We start from the raw sequence: 22,727 nt of genomic DNA, 5'->3' as shown, positions 1-22,727 counted from the left end.
TTCAGTTATTCACTGCGTATTGTGTTACCAATTGTTTTCTTGGTGACTATGGTCCCAGCTGCCTTGAGATCATTGACAAGATCCTCCCGTGTAGTTCTGGGCTGATTCCTCACCGTTCTCATGATCATTGCAACTCCACGAGGTGAGATCTTGCATGGAGCCCCAGGCCAAGGGAGATTGACAGTTATTTTGTGTTTCTTCCATTTGCGAATAATCGCACCAACTGTTGTCACCAAACGTTTGACCTGTGTCATTGCCAACAAAGGGTATATAACAAAGTATTGAGAAACTTTTGTTATTGACCAAATACTTATTTTCCACCATAATTTGCAAATAAATTCATTAAAAATCCTACAATGTGATTTTCTGGATTTTTTTTTCTCATTTTGTCTGTCATAGTTGACGTGTACCTATGATGAAAATTACAGGCCTCTCTCATCTTTTTAAGTGGGAGAACTTGCACAATTGGTGGCTGACTAAATACTTTTTCCCCCCACTGTATATGCCCACAGGGAGTAATTACCGTGCATGTAAGTGTATTTAGACATAGCCTATTTCTTAAAAGTCTAAGCCGTTTTTTGACTTTATCTCAAAACAGTCCTTATGAAATTGTAAAATAATTTACATTTACATTACATTTTAGTCATTTAGCAGACGCTCTTATCCAGAGCGACTTACAGTTAGTGAGTGCATACATTTTCATACATTCTCTTCTATCGTAGAGAAACAGTGCCTCCTGTGCACGACTTTCAGTAAAGTACTCTTCTTTTTTATAAAAAGGTTTGTTGGCTCATAAAGAATCACAATATACACTAACCTGATCCATAGGAGCCATGGAGTGCAGTTAAACTTGCATTGTACAATCAAGACCCTCAAAACCATGTTGAAATGTTACTTCCATGGTCTGAAACTTAAAACCTTCACCTGTTTTAATTATTGTCATTCATGAGGTTTGGAAGGGAAGCTCGTTTCAAATATCAGTCGAACTTGAACACTTTTAAGCAAAATAAACATTTATGAAATCTCTGATAAAAAAATTGTGACCAACTAGATCAAGACGGAAATGTACATGTTGGAGTACATGCCCTGTCAAGGGGGGTAATAATCACTTCGAGGAAAAATTATATTTCAAGGTGTTGTAATAAAGAAATAAACAGAACACCAAAATCTTTTTTCTCCCCTCAAAAAACAATCAAATGGATGTGTCTGTCTCTCTGGCAATACCTGATGCTTTTGTGACAGCTAACATTCCAATGCCAAACCTGATGGAGCACAGCTACTCTTGAGGGTGAAATAAATTAATAATAAATAGAATAATTATTAAATAGGTGTAGGTGTGTATTTACTGCTCCGATGCCTGTGGGGCACTTGTTGGCTGTGTTGTCTCCTGGCGGACCATGACCTGACCTGAGGCACTGCTGGGCTTGAGCCGCTGACCAGTCTTGCCACAGAACGTGCCCTGGAACTCCTGTTTGATGGAGTCCCTGTACACCTCTCTGACGTACTTGAGGAAGGCGGTGGTCCATTGCAGGGTGGTGGCTTTGTTCCGTCTCGTGGTTACAGAACGGCGCCAGCACATTCAGCTCATCACAGCAGAAGCGGATCCTCCTCCTGCGGTCCCGCTCCTTGCTGTTGTGCCTCTCTCTGCGCTGGCTACTTTCCACTGGTGGCCCTCCTCTCTTCCTGGTGCCTGCTCCTCCAGCTGCTCTTCCCTCCACTGAGTTTGGGACAATGCGAGGCCTTGACAGCACAGGGTCCACAGGTCCTACCACGTTTAGCAGGCTTCGCCACAGCATCATCTTCCACCTTCACCCAAACTTTCTCCTCTATTGGGTTGGGGCTGTTGACGCATGGAACTTTGTCAGGCATCTTGTCTGGCCGATAGCTGAATGTGAAGTTCTTTGGAATGATCAACCCTTGATGCTTATTGGGTTCAAGCATATGCGGAACCATCCCAAACCCTTGACGGGCGCCAGCGATGGGGTTGAACATGCTTCCATATGGGTATGACAGCTCAATAGGGTTGCCCCGATCTGACCTCACCCACTTCTGCGGTTGTGGATGCATTGCTGCTTCTTGCGCCTCATTGGAGTGATGAAGCATTGTCAAAAAATTGCTAAGAGCTGCTGATTGCACATCCTGTTGTCTGGGGATTGTCACAGGGGGTGCAGTTGAACCTCTTCTCCAAGCGAACTCGGGCGGGTGGGTTGGGCCTGGACAATAGCTGTGTGCTACCGTTGTTGTATGCTTCCAAGCTGCGTTCTTGGGTCGCATCCACTGCACTCCTGACTTTAGCCAACACAGAGCCGGGGACTTCACCGCAAGTGGTGGGGGTCCTTTCTCCAGGTATAACGTTCCCGTCACTGACCAATACCATTATAATTTCGTTGATGTCTCCAGATCCCTCTGGACCAGCCGCCTGTGCCTCCATGTGTGACTGGATGATGTGCTGAAGGTGGGTGTACTCCACTTCTGTCATCTCCATCAGGTTGAGCTCAGTGCCAAAATCTGGCTTTGATCATTTGGAACACAGCCGTTTTGGCTCATGATCACCTTCACAGAATCGGGGTTGTACTGCCCCAATGCAGGTGACACATGAATGGTTTTACAAGCCAAAGACTTTGACATCCTGAATAGATGGATATATTAGTCTTCAATTATAATTTCATTATCAAAATCGTCGATTTAAAACAGGCTCATGTTCAGAATTTTACCAACTGACTTTGACAGAGACCAGAGAACGGTACTGTCAGTGGCCATCTAGAAAGAATCTGAGGTGGTTAGCTGCCCCACTATCTCTATGGGCTCCCGAGTGGGCGCAGCGGTCTAAGGCACTGCATCTCAGTGATTGAGGCGTCACTACAGACCCTTGGTTTGATTCCAGGCTGTATCACAACTGGCCGTGATTGGGAGTCCCATAGGGCGGCGCACAATTGGCCCAACGTCGTCCCGGGTTTGGCCGGTGTAGGCTGTCATTGTAAATAAGAATTTGTTCTTAACTGACTTGCCTAGTTAAATAAAATAAAATAAAAGTTTGGCCCGAGAGAACGGTTTCCACTAGCTACAAAGTTGGCTATATCGTATAATTTATTTAAACAAATATTTGATTTTTGGTCTTAATTTAAGGTTTAGGGTTAGTCATAAGGTTAGCAGTGTGGTTAAGGTTAGGGTAGAATAGGTAGAAATAGGGTTTATGACTTTGTGGCTGTGTTAACTAGTGACGACCTGAGAGAACATAGTTCATTCTCCCGTACACCAGCCGTGAAGTGAAATCCACTTATGTTAACCAACGGCCATTTCGACAAACAATTTGGAAAATGGTATTTTTGGCTGACTGCAAAACGTAAATAACAAAAGTTACTAATTATCAATTTGATGGTTAAATAGGTTAGGTCCTATCATAAATATCTCAGTCAATGACTTTTTTTTCAGGTAGTTAACGTTAACTAGCAAACTACCTCAAATAAAACTCTTGCCTGCTAGCTCGAGTGTTAGCTAACTAGTTATTTTCTCTCTCTCTCTCTCTCTCCTCTCTCCTCTCTCTCCCTCTCTCTCTCTCTCTCTCTCTCTCTCTCTCTCTCTCTCTCTCTCCTCTCTCTCTCTCTCTCTCTCTCTCTCATCTCTCTCTCTCTCTCTCCTCTCTCTCTCTCTCTCTCTCTCTCTCTCCTCTCTCTCCTCTCTCTCTCTCTCCTCTCTCTCTCTCTCTCTCTTGCTTCTCCTTAATTTAGGAAGAAATGTTTTGTTCAAAACTCCTTGTCTCTCTTTGAGTCAACTACTCACCACATTTTATGCAATGCAGTGCTAGCTAGCTGTAGTTTATGCTTTCAGTACTAGATTAATTATCTGATCCTTTGATTGGGTGGACAACATGTCAGTCCATGCAGCAAGAGCTCTGATAGGTTGTCATAATTACTGTGTAAGTCTTCGGAAGTTGTCATAATTACTGTGTAAGTCTATGGAAGGGGGTGAGAACGATGAGGGTTTTGTATTGAAGTCATTGTACCCAGACAAGGACAGAAGCTAGCTGTCCTCCAGCTACACATAGTGCTACCCTACAGAGTGCTGCTGAGGCTACTGTAGAACTTCATTGCAAAACAGTGTGTTTAAATCATTATTTGGTGACGTGAATATATTTAGTATAATTGTATCTAAAAACGCTAACTTTTTAAATGTTTAAATATTTAACTTTTTATGAAATTCAATAAGGAGGATGGTCCTCCCCTTCCTCCTCTGAGGAGCCTCCACTGATATATATATATATATATATATATATATATATATATATATTTATGGCAGATGGCCACTGACAGAGGAAGGGAAGAGAAGGGAAAGGACTTTGGAAAGCAGTCACACAAATCAAATCAAATGTTATTGGTCACAAACACCAATTAGCAGATGTTATTGCGGGTGTAGCGAAATGCTTGTGTCCCTAGCTCCAACAGTGCAGTAGTGTCTAACAATTCACAACAATACACCTATCTAAAAGTAAAACAATGGAATTAAGATATATTAAATATTAGAATGAGTAATGTCGGAGTGCATTGACTAAATACAGTAGAATATAATACAGTATACAGTGAGGGGAAAAAAGTATTTGATCCCCTGCTGATTTTGTACGTTTGCCCACTGACAAAGACATGATCAGTCTATAATTTTAATGGTAGGTTTATTTGAACAGTGAGAGACAGAATAACAACAACAAAATCCAGAAAAACGCATGTCAAAAATGTTATAAATTGATTTGCATTTTAATGAGGGAATTAAGTATTTGACCCCTCTGCAAAACATGACATAGTACTTGGTGGCAAAACCCTTGTTGGCAATCACAGAGGTCAGACGTTTCTTGTAGTTGGCCACCAGGTTTGCACACATCTCAGGAGGGATTTTGTCCCACTCCTCTTTGCAGATCTTCTCCAAGTCATTAAGGTTTTGAGCCTGACGTTTGGCAACTCGAACCTTCAGCTCCCTCCACAGATTTTCTATGGGATTAAGGTGTGGAGACTGGCTAGGCCACTCCAGGACCTTAATGTGCTTCTTCTTGAGCCACTCCTTTGTTGCCTTGGCCGTGTGTTTTGGGTCATTGTCATGCTGGAATACCCTTCCACGACCCATTTTCAATGCCCTGGCTGAGGGAAGGAGGTTCTCACCCAAGAATTGACGGTACATGGCCCCGTCCATCGTCCCTTTGATGCGGTGAAGTTGTCCTGTCCCCTTAGCAGAAAAACACCCCCAAAGCATAATGTTTCAACCTCCATGTTTGATGGTGGGGATGGTGTTCTTGGGGTCATAGGCAGCATTCCTCCTCCTCCAAACACGGCGAGTTGAGTTGATGGCAAAGAGCTCGATTTTGGTCTCATCTGACCACAACACTTTCACCCAGTTCTCCTCTGAATCATTCAGATATTCATTAGCAAACTTCAGACTGGCCTGTATATGTGCTTTCTTGAGCAGGGGGACATTGCAGGCGCTGCAGGATTTCAGTCCTTCATGGCGTAGTGTGTTACCAATTGTTTTCTTGGTGACTATGGTCCCAGCTGCCTTGAGATCATTGACAAGATCCTCCCGTGTAGTTCTGGGCTCATTCCTCACCGTTCTCATGATCATTGCAACTCCACGAGGTGAGATCTTGCATGGAGCCCCAGGCCGAAGGAGATTGACAGTTCTTTTGTGTTTCTTCCATTTGCGAATAATCGCACCAACTGTTGTCACCTTCTCACCAAGCTGCTTGGCGATGGTGTTGTAGCCCATTCCAGCCTTGTGTAGGTCTACAATCTTGTCCCTGACATCCTTGGAAAGCTCTTTGGTTTTGAACATGGTGGAGAGTTTGGAATCTGATTGATTGCTTCTGTGGACAGGTGTCTTTTATACAGGTAACAAGCTGAGATTAGGAGCACTCCCTTTAAGAGTGTGCTCCTAATCTCAGCTCGTTACCTATATAAAAGACACCTGGGAGCCAGAAATCTTTCTGATTGAGAGGGGGTCAAATACTTATTTCCCTCATTAAAATGCAAATAAATTTATAACATTTTTGACATGCGTTTTTCTGTTTTTGTTGTTGTTATTCTGTCTCTCACTGTTCAAATAAACATACCATTAAAATTATAGACTGATAATTTCTTTGTCAGTGGGCAAACATACAAAATCAGCAGGGGATCAAATACTTTTTTCCCTCACTGTATATGTATATGAGATGAGTAAAGCAGTATGTAAATATTATTTAAGTGACTATTGTCCATTATTAATGTGGCCAGTGATTCCATGTCTATGTATATAGGGCAGCGGCCTCTAAGGTGCAGGGTTGAGTAACCGGGTGGTAGCCGGCTAGTGATGGCTATTTAACAGTCTGATGGCCTTGAGATAGAAGCTGTTTTTCAGTCTCTCGGTCACAGCTTTGATGCACCTATACTGACCTCACCTTATGGATGATAGCGGGGTGAACAGGCCATGGCTCAGTGGTTGATATCCTTAATGATCTTTTTGGCCTTCCTGTGACATCGGGTGCTATAGGTGTCCTGGAGGGCAGGCAGTGTGCCCCTGGTGATGCGTTGGACAGACCGTACCACCCTCTGGAGAGCCCTGCGATTGTGGGCAGTGCAGTTGCCGTACCAGGCGGTGATACAGCCCAACAGGATGCTCTCAATTGTGCATCTGTAAAACTTTTCTGAGGGTCTTAGGGGCCAAGACGAATTTCTTCAGCCTCCTGAGGTTGAAAAGTGCTGTTGCGCCTTCTTCACCACACTGTCTGTGTGGGTGGACCATTTCAGATTGTTAGTGATGTGTACGCCAAGGAACTTGAAGCTTTCCACCTTCTCCACTGCGGTCCGGTCGATGTGGATAGGGGCGTGCTCCCGCTGCTGTTTCCTGCAGTCCACAATCAGCTCCTTCGTTTTGTTGACGTTGAGAGAGAGGTTATTTTCCTGGCCCAACTCTGCCAGGGCCCTCACCTCCTCCCTGTAGGCTGTCTCGTCATTGTTGGTACAGGGAGTACAGGAGGGGGCTGAGCATTCACCCTTGTGGGTCCCTGTGTTGAGGATAAGCGAAGCGGAGGTGTTGTTTCCTACCTTCACCACCTGGTGGCGGCCCGTCAGGAAGTCCAGGACCCAGTTGCACAGGGCGGGGTTCAGACCCAGGGCCCGAGCTTAATGATGAGCTTGGAGGGTACTATGGTGTTGAAGGCTAAGCTATAGTCAATGAACAGCATTCTGACATAGGTATTCCTCTTGTCCAGATGGGATAGGGCAGCGTGCAGTGTGATGGCGATTGCATCGTCTGTGGATCTATTGGGGCGGTGAGCAAATTGAAGTGCGTCTAGGGTGGAAGGTAAGGTAGAGGTGATATGTCCTTAAACACTCCAGTCAGCTGGTCTGCGCATGCTCTGAGGACGCAGCTAGGGATGCCGTCTGGGCCGGCAGCCTTGGGAGGGTTAACACGCTTAAACATCTTACTCACTTCGGCCATGGAGAACGAGAGCCCACAGTCCTTGGGAGCAGGCCACGTCGATGGCACTGTGTTATCCTCAAAGCGGGTGAAGAAGGTGTTTAGCTTGTCTGGGAGCAAGATGTCGGTGTCCGCGACGTGGCTGGTTTTCCCTTTGTAATCCGTGATTGTCTGTAGACCCTGCCACACACGTCTCGTATCTGAGCCTTTGAATTGCAACTCCACTTTGTCTCTGTACTGACGTTTTGCCTGTTTGATTGATTTACGGGGGGAATAACTACACTGTTTGTATTCAACCATATTCTCAGTCACCTTTCCATAGTTAAATGCGGTGGTTCGCGCTTTCAGTTTTGCGCCAATGCTGCCATCTATCCACGGTTTCTGGTTTGGGTAGGTTATAAAAAATGTATGCGCTCACTAACTGTAAGTCGCTCTGGATAAGAGCATCTGCTAAATGACTAAAATCTAAAATCTTATAATAGTCACCGTGGGAACAACATTCCCTATACAATTCCTGATGAACTCAGTCACCGTGTTTGTGTAAGCATCAATATTATTCTCAGAGGCTACCCAGAACATATCCCAATCCGCGAGATGAAAACAATCTTGAAGCATGGATTCTGATTGGTCAGACCAGCATTGAATATACCTTAGCATTGGTACTTCCTGTTTGAGTTTCTGCCTATAGGAAGGGAGGAGCAAAATAGAGTCGTGATCTGATTTGCCGAAAGGAGGGCAGGGGAGGGCCTTGGAGGCATTTTGAAAAGGTGAGCAGCAGTGATCTAGTGTTTTTCCTAAGAGAGTACTACAGTCAATGTGTTAATATAACTTAGGTAGCGTTTTCCTCAAATGTGCTTTGTTTCAAATCTCCAGCTACAATAAATGCGGCCTCAGGATATGTGGTTTCCATTTTGCATAAAGTCCAGTGTAGTTCCTTGAGGGCCGTCGTGGTATCGGCTTGAGGGGGAATATACACGGCTGTGACTAAAACTGAAGATAATTCTCTTGGGAGGTAATACGGTCGGCATTTCATTGTGAGGCATTCTAGATCGGGTGAACAAAAGGACTTGAGTTTACATATGTTACCACAATCACACCAGTAGTTAATCATGAAGCATACACCTCCGTCTTTCTTCTTCCTGGAGAGTTCTTTATTCCTGTCTGCGCGATGAACTGAGAACCCAGCTGGCTGTATGGATGGCGACAGTATATCCCGAGAGAGCCATGATTCCGTGAAACAGAGTATGTTACAGTCCCTGATGTCTCTGTAGAAGGAGATCCTCGCCCTGAGCTCGTCTACTTTATTGTCCAGAGACTGAACATTAGCAAATAATATACTCGGAAGCGGTGGATGGTGTGCCCGCCTCCTGAGTCGGACTAGAAGTCCACTCCGAATACCCCTTCTCCACTGGCGGCGACTTGGAGCAGCCTCTGGGATAAGTTCAGTTGCCCTGGGGGTACCAACAAAGGATCCATTTCGGGAAAGTCGTATTCCTGGTCGTAATGCTGGTGAGTTACCGCCGCCCTGATATCCAAAAGTTATATCCGGCTGTATGTAATAACACAAAAAACTTTCTGGGCTAATAAAAAAAAGAAATACTGCTAAGTTGCTTAGGAGCTAGAAGCAGAGCTGCCATGTCTGTCGGTGCCATCTTGCTCTACATCTATATATATATATATATGACTGCTTTCCAAAGCCCTTTCCCTTCTCTTCCATTCCTCTGTCTGTAGCCATCTGCTTGCAGGTCCAGCCCCACTGGCAGAAGAGACAGAGCTCTTCCATGATGTGATCTTGGTCTGGATGTGTGTGTGTGTGTGTGTGTGTGTGTGTGTGTGTGTGTGTGTGTGTGTGTGTGTGATTGTTATTAGTTGAGGAAGCTTTCATTATTGTCACACTCTGGCTCTGGGACTTTTTATGTTTAGTCAGGGTGTGTAGATTTCCGTGTGTTTTGTACTGTGTGTAGTGTCTAGGTGTTCGCGTTCTATGTTTGGTCAGTGACTCCCAATCGGAGGTAACGAGTGTCAGCTGTCGGCTCGTTATCTCTGATTGGGAGCCATATTTAAAATGTCTGTGTTCACCTTGTGGTTGTGGGTTTTTGTTCTATGTTCAGTCGGTGTACTGAGGACTTTACGGATCGTGTTTTGTTTTGTCGTGTATTCAACATTAAAGTCATCATGTTCACTCCCAACGCTGCGCTTTGGTCCTACTTCATTGGCGATCGTGACAGAAAAACCCACCACAACCAGACCAAGCAGCAGTTGGATGACGAGTGGTGGAGCCAGAAGAGCGAAGGTTGGGAGAGGACATTAGAGGCCTGGTCCACGGGGAGGAGAGACCCCCAGAAAATTTTTAGGGGGGGGCTCACGACGTCGGGGCAGCAGGAGTACGGGATTGAGGAGTGCAGAAGGTTGGCAGAGGAGGCCGCCAGGTTAAGGGGGCCACTGGTCACGAAGGGGAAGGAAGGTGTGGAGGCAGGGCGAAAGGTACTGGGGTGTGTTACCAGTCCGGTCCGGCCCGTTCCTGATCCCCGTGGAGGGCCAGGGGTGTGTGTCCCCAGTGCGGTCCTGTCTGTTCCTGCTCCCCGCACCAAGTCTGTGGTGCGTTTCGTCAGCCCTGTCCGGCCCGTGCCTGCTCCCCGCACCAAGCCAATGATGCGCGTCGCCAGCCCGGCCCGGCCTGTTCCTGCTCCCCGCACCAAGTCTGTGGTGCGTTTCGTCAGCCCTGTCCGGCCCGTGCCTGCTCTCCGCACCAAGGCTGTGGTACGTGTCGCCAGCCCGGTTCGGCCTGTTCCTGCTCCCCGGCTCAAGTCTGTGGTGCGTCTTGTCAGCCCTGTCCGGCCTGTTCCTGCTCCACGCACCAAGCCAAGGGTGCGTTTCGTCAGCCCTGTCCGGCTCGTTCCTGCTCTCCGCACCAAGTCTGTGGTGCGCGTTGCCAGCCCATTCCGGTCCGTTCCTGCTCCACGCACCAAGCCAGGGGTGTGTATCGTCAGCCCGGCCCGGTCCGTTCCTGTTCCACGCACCAAGCCAGGGGCGCGTGTCGTCAGTCCGGTTCCGGCCAGCGGGGCTAGACAGGACCAGGGGTACTTTGGGGGGTTGGAGAGGAAGTGGGGAGGAAGCCCGGAGCCGGAGCCGCCGCCGAGGAGGAATGCCCACCCAGCCCTCCCCTGTTTGCTTGTATTTAGGCGCGGTCGCAGTCCGCGCCTTTAGGGGGGGGTACTGTCACACTCTGGCTCTGGGACTTTTTATGTTTAGTCAGGGTGTGTAGATTTCCGTGTGTTTTGTACTGTGTGTAGTGTCTAGGTGTTCGCGTTCTATGTTTGGTCAGTGACTCCCAATCGGAGGTAACGAGTGTCAGCTGTCGGCTCGTTATCTCTGATTGGGAGCCATATTTAAAATGTCTGTGTTCACCTTGTGGTTGTGGGTTTTTGTTCTATGTTCAGTCGGTGTACTGAGGACTTTACGGATCGTGTTTTGTTTTGTCGTGTATTCAACATTAAAGTCATCATGTTCACTCCCAACGCTGCGCTTTGGTCCTACTTCATTGGCGATCGTGACAGAAAAACCCACCACAACCAGACCAAGCAGCAGTTGGATGACGAGTGGTGGAGCCAGAAGAGCGAAGGTTGGGAGAGGACATTAGAGGCCTGGTCCACGGGGAGGAGAGACCCCCAGAAAATTTTTAGGGGGGGGCTCACGACGTCGGGGCAGCAGGAGTACGGGATTGAGGAGTGCAGAAGGTTGGCAGAGGAGGCCGCCAGGTTAAGGGGGCCACTGGTCACGAAGGGGAAGGAAGGTGTGGAGGCAGGGCGAAAGGTACTGGGGTGTGTTACCAGTCCGGTCCGGCCCGTTCCTGATCCCCGTGGAGGGCCAGGGGTGTGTGTCCCCAGTGCGGTCCTGTCTGTTCCTGCTCCCCGCACCAAGTCTGTGGTGCGTTTCGTCAGCCCTGTCCGGCCCGTGCCTGCTCCCCGCACCAAGCCAATGATGCGCGTCGCCAGCCCGGCCCGGCCTGTTCCTGCTCCCCGCACCAAGTCTGTGGTGCGTTTCGTCAGCCCTGTCCGGCCCGTGCCTGCTCTCCGCACCAAGGCTGTGGTACGTGTCGCCAGCCCGGTTCGGCCTGTTCCTGCTCCCCGGCTCAAGTCTGTGGTGCGTCTTGTCAGCCCTGTCCGGCCTGTTCCTGCTCCACGCACCAAGCCAAGGGTGCGTTTCGTCAGCCCTGTCCGGCTCGTTCCTGCTCTCCGCACCAAGTCTGTGGTGCGCGTTGCCAGCCCATTCCGGTCCGTTCCTGCTCCACGCACCAAGCCAGGGGTGTGTATCGTCAGCCCGGCCCGGTCCGTTCCTGTTCCACGCACCAAGCCAGGGGCGCGTGTCGTCAGTCCGGTTCCGGCCAGCGGGGCTAGACAGGACCAGGGGTACTTTGGGGGGTTGGAGAGGAAGTGGGGAGGAAGCCCGGAGCCGGAGCCGCCGCCGAGGAGGAATGCCCACCCAGCCCTCCCCTGTTTGCTTGTATTTAGGCGCGGTCGCAGTCCGCGCCTTTAGGGGGGGGTACTGTCACACTCTGGCTCTGGGACTTTTTATGTTTAGTCAGGGTGTGTAGATTTCCGTGTGTTTTGTACTGTGTGTAGTGTCTAGGTGTTCGCGTTCTATGTTTGGTCAGTGACTCCCAATCGGAGGTAACGAGTGTCAGCTGTCGGCTCGTTATCTCTGATTGGGAGCCATATTTAAAATGTCTGTGTTCACCTTGTGGTTGTGGGTTTTTGTTCTATGTTCAGTCGGTGTACTGAGGACTTTACGGATCGTGTTTTGTTTTGTCGTGTATTCAACATTAAAGTCATCATGTTCACTCCCAACGCTGCGCTTTGGTCCTACTTCATTGGCGATCGTGACAATTATGCTAGATTGGTCCACTAATTCCTCACTGTTTCAAAAACTTGGCCTCAGACTTAAATTTGAAAAGCATCACAAAGACCTCTTAGCTTTAAGGTGCACTATACAACATTTCTACATGCCAAACAATATTTTTTTGAGCAACCAAAAGGCTGTCTATAACCACGTTTCCATCCATAGTTTTTATGTGAGTAAAGTCATACTGTATAAAAGCAAAAAATCACTACAGCTGTGATGGAAACAGGACGTTTCGGTACAATTTTATAAATGACGAAAGATCATTTGTTAGTTCGACATGGTGGGATCTTTTTGTGTCTGTAAAATTAATAATGTGAGAAATGGCGGTGGAAACACCTGTAAGCACAAATATTGATATAATAACCATCATATTGAAATAAACTTGGAGTCACGCAATGATATGGTGTGTGGTCCTCGCCAGTGGCGGCTCCTGAAAAAATTCTCAGGGGGGGCAATTTTTCTGATGATTTAGGTGACCTACACACATTTTAAAAAAGATATGTCCAGCAACAACATGAAGACAGGGGCAGCATATAAGTCAATACCAGAAGCATTTATTGACTGATCTCAAAAGTGTTGGCTTACCAGGGTTGGTGGAGCCCTCAGTTTCATCTTTGCCCCGCAAAGCTAACTCAAACACTCCGCAAAACTTCACACACTGGATTAGCCGGCTGAGGATGTGGCGGTTCTTGCTAATGTCGTAGTAAATATATTTGTTATAGTAAATATGGAATATGATATGTTGAGTAAAATGTTGTGCTAAGATCTATTTAGGTCAGGAGCTGGTTATACGTTCTGTTCCTATCCAATAACAATGGACAAAAGGGTCCTATCTTGTCAGCCTTGTCAGTTTCAGTTCTCCAGTAAACTTGTGATTATCAACACTAACCTCATCGTTGTGGCGGCGGACAGCTAGCCTGTATCCCTCATCCAGTTGAGTGGGAATGTTCACTCTCCCCAAAGCAGACAATCTCAAACAGCTATCCATGTGGGTCTTTGACAGCTCATGTTTCTTAATCTTTCCTGAAAGATGGTGCATGTCCGTTACACACCAGTCGCTGTCCAAGCGGTGCTGTCTGCCGTGCCGCCTTCAGGGTGAAAGAGTAAGCAGGGGGTAGCAGAAGACTGCATTAGCTACATCGCAGCCTGCTAGCCAGGATTTTCGTTCGTACCAATTTTTGGAAAATCCTCGGGTGTAGGACTTCCCCCCTTTAGTAGAAACCTGTTGAATTATTAAATTTGGTCTGGGAGGTCCTAATTGTTTCGTTGCCAATTTATCTTCATTTGTTCGCCGACAAAAAGGAACTTCTTTCAAAGACACAATCGAGTTGCACTGAAGCCTAGCCATTTTGATAGTAGTAGTGAATTGATTGACGAGGCTACCCGCTCTTTTCTTAGTTACGTTCATGGTTATGTTACGTATGACGAAAGCGCGTAAGTGCAAGCCCTCAGAAACCCATAGAGATTGTATTGAAAGCTCTGATATTTGAAAAAAATCGATTTTACATGGGAGTCTATGACAGACTTCTGGGCGATTTTCAACCTGACTGAAATCGCCCCAAAAGGGGGGGGGGCCATTTGAAGCACGACTTTAGCCTGATTGGACATTTAGTGGCACTGTGGCAGATCAGACGTCTAGATTACAACACTGATAACTACTGTTGCCGTGATATAATTGATTAGAAAAAAAATCCCTTCCTTTTCCCGTTTGGCAGTGCGTCGCCCATATCGCCCTATTGAACACACCGCCCCTGGTCCTCGCATTACGACTCGGGAAACCATGCAGTTTATTAGGCTACAGATTCAATAAATTATGATGAACTTCACAGGGTGGTGAATGTGAACGGTGATCTTTATGATCCTTTCCAATAAATATTGATGGACTTATTCTGGTGACATGATGATCGATGCTTGACTGCCATTTGACAAATAAACATATGCTCGCTCTTATCCATAGTAATCTCATAATGTAGACTCGCCACTGGAATGGCCGTGCATGACAGCCTACTTGCAATGTATCTGTGAGCAGTTGGCTAGAGCACATGTGCCAAGATGAGAGTAGGCACATTTGCTATTTAACGCAGCAGTTTTTGTGACAAAAATATTGGTAGAGTTGAAAATGAGACAGAAACACATTGAATTTTCGATTTTTATTTGGTACATGAAAACGTAAGCGAAAAAGTACATTTTGTGTGCACTACGTCATCGCGCACTGATTTCTATCCGCAATTTTCTGGCCATGGATCCAAAATGAAATGCTACAAAAGAGGGACTTTGCAATTAATTGTAATTCATCTGATCACTCTTCATAACATTCTGGAGTATATGCAAATTGCCATCATAAAAACTGAGGCAGCAGACTTTGTGAAAATTAATATTTGTGTCATTCTCAAAACGTTTGACCACGACTGTATTGCCACCCCTATTTGCTATATCTTTAACCACAGCCTTAAGGAGTGTGTTTGTCCACAGGCATGGAAGGAAGCGTTTCGCTACACCCGCAATAACATATGCTAAATATGTGTATGCAACCAATAAAATGTGATTTGAAGTAATTCCACTGCCTAAAAATAGTAAAGCACCCATTGCTGGTTCTAACAGCTGCCCAATCGGTTTGCTGCCTGTTCTTAGTAAACTGATGAAGAGAATTGTGTTTTACCAAATGCAATGCTATTTTTCAGAGAACAAGTTAACCACTGACTTTCAGCATGCAGGGCAATAAACTTCTACTGATTGACTCAGATGACAGATGATTAGTTAAAATAAATTGATAATAAGATGATAGTTGGAGCTGTATTGTTACAGTGAGTGAAAAAAGAATTTGATCCCCTGCTGATTTTGTACGTTTGCCCACTGACAAAGAAATGATCAGTCTATCATTTTAATGGTAGGTTTATTTAAACAGTGAGAGACAGAATAACAACAAAATTATCCAGAAAAACATATGTCAAAAATGTTATAAATTGATTTGCATTTTAATGAGGGAAATAAGTATTTGACCCCCTCTCAATCAGAAAGATTTCTGGCTCCCAGGTGTCTTTTATACAGGTAACAAGCTGAGATTAGGAGCACACTCTTAAAGGGATTGCTCCTAATCTCAGTTTAATACCTATATAAAATACACCTGTCCACAGAAGCAATCAATCAATCAGATTCCAAACGCTCCACCATAGCCAAGACCAAAAAGCTCTCCAAGGATGTCAGGGACAAGATTGTAGACCTACACAAGGCTGGAATGGGCTACAACACCATTGCCAAGCAGCTTGGTGAGAAGGTGACAACAGTTGGTGCGATTATTCGCAAATGGAAGAAACACAAAATAACAGTCAATCTCCCTCGGCCTGGGTCTCCATCCAAGATCTCACCTCGTGGAGTTGCAATGATCATGAGAACGGTGAGGAATCAGCCCAGAACTACACGGGAGGATCTTGTCAATGATCTCAAGGCAGCTGGGACCATAGTCACCAAGAAAACAATTGGTAACACACTACGCTGTGAAGGACTGAAATCCTGCAGGGCCCGCAAGGTCCCCCTGCTCAAGAAAGCACATATACAGGGCCGTCTGAAGTTTTCCAATGAACATCTGAATGATTCAGAGGAGAACTGGTTGAAAGTGTTGTGGTCAGATGAGACCAAAATCGAGCTCTTTGGCATCAACTCAACTCGCCATGTTTGGAGGAGGAGGAATGCTGCCTATGACCCCAAGAACACCATCCCCACCGTCAAACATGGAGGTGGAAACATTATGCTTTGGGGGTGTTTTTCTCCTAAGGGGACAGGACAACTTCACAGCATCAAAGGGACGATGGACGGCGCCATGTACCGTCAAATCTTGGGTGAGAACCTCCTTCCTTCAGCCAGGGCATTGAAAATGGGTCATGGATGAGTATTCCAGCATGACAATGACCCAAAACACACGGCCACGGCAACAAAGGAATGGCTCAAGTAGAAGCACATTAATGTCCTGGAGTGGCCTAGCCAGTCTCCAGACCTTAATCCCATAGATAATCTGTGGAGGGAGCTGAAGGTTCGAGTTGCCGAACGTCAAAACCTTAATGACTTGGAGAAGATCTGCAAAGAGGAGTGGGACAAAATCCCTCCTGAGATGTGTGCAAACCTGGTGGCCAACTACAAGAAACGTCTGACCTCTGTGATTGCCAACAAGGGTTTTGCCACCAAGTACTAAGTCATGTTTTGCAGAGGGGTCAAATACATATTTCCCTCATTAAAATGCAAATCATTTCATAACATTTTTGACATGCGTTTTTCTGGATTTTTGTTGTTGTTATTCTGTCTCTCACTGTTCAAATAAACCTACCATTAAAAGTATAGACTGATCATGTCTTTGTCAGTGGGCAAACATACAAAATCAGCAGGGGATCAAATACTTTTTTCCCTCACTATAGATTACAGTGCAGCCTTTGATGTTATTGATCATACATTGTTATTGAAGAAACTCAGTTATTTTGGCTTTACATTACCTGCCATCACATGGTTGGAGAGTTATTTATTCAATAGAGCCCAAAGAGAGTTCATGAATGGAAGCTTCAATAACATCAGATATATACAGTGCGGTGTCCCTCGGGGAAGTTTTCTTGGGCCGTATCAGTGTTACTTTTCATGTTTTGTGTTTTTTATGGACCCCATGACGAATAGCTGCCAAAAGCTAATGGGGAATAAATAAAAAAATACACTTCTAATGACTGGCAGCCTGGTGAAGCTGTGTTGTTGCTGAGCAATCGAGTTGCTCCACCCAGTTTTAGAACTCTGAGATTCGGCTGAAAAATATATTCGTATTGTCAGAAATGCTACAAAAAGATAGCACATCATTAGTTCTCTATTGGCACACATAAATTATCAATTGAATCAAAACTGTTGCCCCTAAAAATTCCATCCGAAAGGTGGCAAGTCTAATAGTCACTTTATGGATGCTGTAGTCTCGTTCTTATCCAACGCCTTGATATTGAATTAGGTCGGGGTATTTTTGTTAATGACCCTGTTAAAAATCCGGTATGTGGTTCTCGGAAATGGCCGGATGGCTCATGGCGAGAGGCAGGAAGTGTGTTGTGTACCTACAATCAAGGTGATTTGCACATTTTCATCGACATTGGTGTCATATTGGCATAGATATGAAAGTAGGGATATTTGAATTTAACATTGCGCTTCAACCAAAACCTACTATTGGATAATTTCATAAAGCCTTGCTTTGATGCCTATGTTTTACCCCAACACAGGGGTGTTAAGAACCTACTGGTTTACAGGCCACATCAGGCCTGCAAGTCACATTATGCTGAAGTGCAAAGTGATATGTAATTCCTATTGGAATTCAGCCAGAGTTAGGACATCCAACAGTTTGAATTTGTATTCATCTGCAACCTGCATTCAGGATGACTCTCAGGGTTAGGAATATTGATAAAGGAGACTACCTAAACCATTTAAACTGGAACAACCATTTCAGTAATGGGTGCAATAAATCTAACTAACTGATAGGTTAGTTAATTATCTTTGTGTAGCATAAGATTAATCAATCAATCAATGTACATGCAAAAACAATCCCCAAAAAATCTAGCTGCAGTAGAGCATGCTGGGGAAAATGATAATGATGGCCGTAGTTTTGATGAAAATGTTTTACTCTCCACAGAGTAAACTAGACACAATCACACTCTCACAGTCAACACTGGTTATTAACATTTACATTTACATTTTAGTCATTTAGCAGACGCTCTTATCCAGAGCGACTTACAGGAGCAATTAGGGTTAAGTGCCTTGCTCAAGGGCACATTTACGTCATTTAGCAGACGCTCTTATCCAGAGCGACTCACAAATTGGTGCATTCACCCTATAGCCAGTGGGATTGTTTTGTTTGTTTTATGTTTTAGTCATTTAGCAGACGCTCTTATCCAGAGCGACTTACAGGAGCAATTAGGGTTAAGTACCTTGCTTAAGGGCACATCGACAGATTTTTCACCTAGTCGGCTCGGGATTAGAACCAGCGACCTTTCGGTTACTGGCACAACGCTCTTACCCACTAAGCTACCTGCCGCTACCTGCCGGGATAACCACTTTACAATTTTTTTTTTGGGGGGGGGGGGGGGACACCAACACTGTGGTTCTTTTAGAAATGTTACACTGAAAAATCTAAACTGGCCAATTTGCTGTGAGGCTACAGTATATTACATTAACCATATCAATGATTTGAGGCTCACCTGTTTGAGATTGTACTGGCCCCTTCTGTCACAGTTGGGGAAGTTGAGCTCGTACAGATTCTCCAGTGGTTCTCTGTTGTCATGAAAGGTAATCTTGGAGAGCTCCTCCAGCACCTTGTTCAGCTCCAGTTGACAATGTCTCTGAAAAGCACAGACAAAATACTGACTGTTGAACTTACACACATTCAACTCAGCACCATCTAGTACATAAGTGATTGAATTGTATGAAGGGTGCACAGCGTGACAGAGCTGAGGGCTGTGTTCCGCTGGCCTATTTATACTGTACATTAGTATATGACAGCCATCAAAGTGGATCAAAGTGTTGAATTGTCATTTTAGTTGTCCCTCCACAACCCACAACTTACCAGCCCACAGAACTGACTCCCCATTTTTCCTACCCCCGTTTACTGCATTACTATATCTATTGTTGTCTCTAATGGTCTTATCAATTGTGTTCCCCCTCGCCTATTTTCTGTTTAGTGGCAATACATAGAGTTAAATGAGGGAGAAGATCTGTGCATGTATATGGTTGTTTCCTAGGTCTGAACACTTATGGCTCTTCTCTGTGGGGCCCGGGGGCCATGCATATTAGCATGCCACATATTTTTGCTTTGAGCAAAGCTCACATGAACCGGACGACAAGGGGTTGTTTGGAAAATGAATGTAGGGCTAACTAGGGCTGTGTTAGTCAACTAATAACAAGGTTGTCCTTGTAAGGCACGTGATCTTGATTGAAGCAAATAAACACTGTTGAATGCAAATGTAACGCAATTCTACTTGGCTCTGATATTTGGCAAATCTGACTATAACTCTATCCTCCTGATTCCTGCTTAGAAGCAAAAACTAAAGCAGGAAGCACCAGTGACCCGGTTAATAAAAAGTGGTCAGATGATGCAGATGCTAAGCTACAGGACTGTTTTGCTAGCACAGACTGGAATATGTTCCGGGATTCTTCAGATAGTATTGAGGAGTACACCACATCACTCACTGGCTTCATCAATAAGTGCATCGGTGACGTCATCCCCACAGTGACTGTACGTACATACCCCAACCAGAAGCCATGGATTACAGGCAACATCCGCACTGAGCTAAAGGGTAGAGCTGCCGCTTTCAAGGAGCGGGACTCTAACCCGGACGCTTATAAGAAATCCCGCTATGCCCTCCGACGAACCATCAAACAGGCAAAGAGACAATACCGGACTAAGATTGAATCGTACTTCACCGGCTCTGACAATCGTCGGATGTGGCAGGGCTTGAAAACTATTACAGACTACAAAAGTAAGCACAGCCGTGAGCTGTCCAGTGACACAAGCCTACCAGACGAGCTAAATCACTTCTATGCTCGCTTCGAGGCAAGCAACACTGACGCATGCATGAGAGCACCAGCTGTTCCGGATGACTATGTGATCACGCTCTCCATAGCCGATGTGACTAAGACTTTTAAGCAGGTCAACATTCACAAGGCCGCAGGGCCAGACGGATAACCAGGACATGTACTCCAAGCATGTGCTGATCAACTGGCAAGTGTCTTCACTGACATTTTCAACATGTCCCTGACTGAGTCTGTAATACCAACATGTTTCAAGCAGACCACCATAGTCCCTGTGCCCAAGGACACTAAGATAACCTGCCTAGATGACTACCGACCCGTAGCACTCACGTCTGTAGCCATGAAGTGCTTTGAAAGGCTGATCATGGCTCACATAAACACCATTATCCCAGAATCCCTAGACCCACTCCAATTTGCATACCGCCCCAACAGATCCACAGATGATGCAATCTCTATTGCACTCCACACTGCCCTTTCCCACCTGGACAAGAGGAACACACACCTACATGAGAATGCTGTTCATTGACTACAGCTCAGCGTTCAACACCATAGTGCCATCAAAGCTCATCACTAAGCTAAGGATCCTGGGACTAAACACCAAGACAGTCGTGAAGAGGGCATGACAAAGCCTATTCCCCCTCAGGAGACTGAAAAGATTTGGCAGGGTCCTCAGATCGTCAAAAAGTTCTACAGCTGCACCATCGAGAGCATCCTGACTGGTTGCATCACCGCCTGGTATGGCATCTGCTCGGCCTCCGACCGCAAGGCACTACAGAGGGTAGAGCGTACGGCCCAGTACATCACTGGGGCCAAGCTTCCTGCCATCCAGGACCTCTATACCAGGCGTTGTCAGAGGAAGGCCCTCAAAATTGTCAAAGACTCCAGCCACCCTAGTCATAGACTGTTCTCTGTGCTACCGCACGGCAAGCGGTACCGGAGCACCAAGTCTAGGTCAAAAAGGCTTCTCAACAGCATCTACCCCCAAGCCATAAGACTCCTGAACAGCTAATCATTGCTACCCAGACTATTTGCACTGCCCCCCCACCCCTCTTTTACGCTGCTGCTACTCTGTCTATTATTTATGCATAGTCACTTTAACTCTACCCACATGTACATATTACCTCAATTACCTCGACTAGCCAGTGCCCCCGCACATTGACTCTGCACCGGTACCCCCCTATATATAGCCTCCCTACTGTTATTTTATTTTACTGCTGCTCTTTAGTTGTTTGCTTTAAAAAATGTTTACTTAACACTATTCTTTAAAAAATGTATTGTTGGTTAAGGGCTTATAAGTAAGCATTTCACTGTAATGTCTACACCTGTTGTATTCCGCGCATGTGGCAAATACAATTTGATTTGATTTGATTTGATATTTCTACTTTGGAATAGAAACGGATTAATGGTGAAAATTCTGCCAATATTTGATGGTATTTCGTAAACAGTTATACCAACTGCAGTATTAAAAGAAATAGGGCCAAATGTATAAGAATATTGGCCTCAGTGGTCTATGTAAATAAATAACAATCTGTCAACACATATGAAGATATAAAGATTTTATTGGCATACAAATTAGGTGTGTGTGTGTGTCCGGAAGAAGGCACTGCTGTACCAAATACCAACCAGGGTCACCACTGACCAGCATTCAATCAATTTACACAACAACGTGTTTAGGGAGGCTCTTATAGTACAGTTCTAAAATCTTTTAGTACTTTTTTTACCCCAATTGGTAGTTACAGTCTTGTCCCATCATTGCAACTACTGTACGGATTCAGGAGAGGCGAAGGTTGAGAGCCATGCGTCCTCCGAAGCATGACCCTGCCAAGCCGCACTGCTTCTTGACACACTGCTCGCTTAATCCGGAAGCCAGCCGCACCAATGTGTCAGAGGAAACACTGTACAACTGGCGACCGTGTCAGCATGCATGCGCCCAGCCCGCCACAGAAGCCACTAGAGCGCAATGGGACACGGACATCCCGGCCGGCCAAACCCTTCCCTAACCCGGACGACGCTGGGCCAATTGTACGTTGCCTCATAGGTCTATCGGACACAGTTGGCTGCGACACAGCCAGGGATCGAACCTGGATCTGTAGTGACGTGTGATGCAGTGCCTTAGACCGCTGCGCCACTCGCGAGGCCCTAAGTTTATCCATTGTAAACTATGTAGTGCCATAATACTAATTGCTTATTACGTTTCTGAACTGTATCTCTCGGATAGTGGATGTGAACAAAGATGGCTTTTTATTTATTTTTGGAATGGTTTGTCCTGACCTGAGTGGGCCGCTGGGTCCTAGGTTCTTCAGGACAGTTGTTGGTCTTCATCCTGGTCTTGACCTCGTTCTGGGCCCGCCTCACGGCCTTCTCTTTGGACCACATCCAGAAGCTGGCATCTTTGGTCGGCTTCTTCTGAGGGGGACCCTCAGTGCCCTGCAGCTCCACTATAGGTCATGCACACACACACACACACACACACACACACACACACACACACACACACACACACACACACACACACACACACACACACACACACACACACAAAAGACTTAGTGCACTCTTAGAAGAAAGGTGCTATCTAGAACCAAAAAGGGTTCTTCGGCTGTCCCCATAGGAGAACCCTTTGAAGAACCCTTTTGGGTTCCTTGTACAACTGTTTTCACAGAGGGTTCTACATGGAACCCCAAAAGGGTTCTATCTGAAATCAAAAATGGTTATCCTATTGGGACAGCCACAGAAACATTTTGGAACCTTTTGTTCTAAGAGTGTACATGCCCCGAATACAAACAAGGACATCTGCACATAAAAAGTTTATATGCACCGGAAACTTGTTCCAAACAAAGGGAAAATAATTG

General features: G+C 45.8%; 1 protein-coding gene and 1 pseudogene across 2 annotated transcripts; both read right to left on the bottom strand.

The window, feature by feature from the left end:
* Window positions 1-423: 423 nt before the first annotated feature.
* LOC311117722 (transcription factor-like 5 protein) lies at window positions 424-2,801 on the bottom strand (annotated as a pseudogene). The gene has a single exon. The product of its transcript is annotated as a transcription factor-like 5 protein (transcript).
* Window positions 2,802-18,465: 15,664 nt separating this feature from the next.
* On the bottom strand, window positions 18,466-22,341 carry LOC311117721 (insulin-like growth factor-binding protein 2-B). The gene is made up of 2 exons (XM_084192648.1): window positions 22,147-22,341; window positions 18,466-18,686 (listed from the first exon to the last, which is right to left on the bottom strand). Exons 1-2 carry the CDS (start codon window positions 22,249-22,251, stop codon window positions 18,513-18,515), a joined length of 279 nt encoding a protein of 92 aa, XP_084048774.1. The 5' UTR covers window positions 22,252-22,341; the 3' UTR covers window positions 18,466-18,512.
* Window positions 22,342-22,727: the final 386 nt, after the last annotated feature.

The sequence above is a fragment of the Coregonus lavaretus genome (genome assembly GCF_964263955.1).
Source record: "Coregonus lavaretus genome assembly, contig: HAP1_SCAFFOLD_4672, whole genome shotgun sequence".
NCBI classification, from domain to species: domain Eukaryota; kingdom Metazoa; phylum Chordata; class Actinopteri; order Salmoniformes; family Salmonidae; genus Coregonus; species Coregonus lavaretus.
The sequence above is the reverse complement of the archived record's forward strand: the minus strand, read 5'-3'. Positions and strand labels throughout refer to the sequence as shown.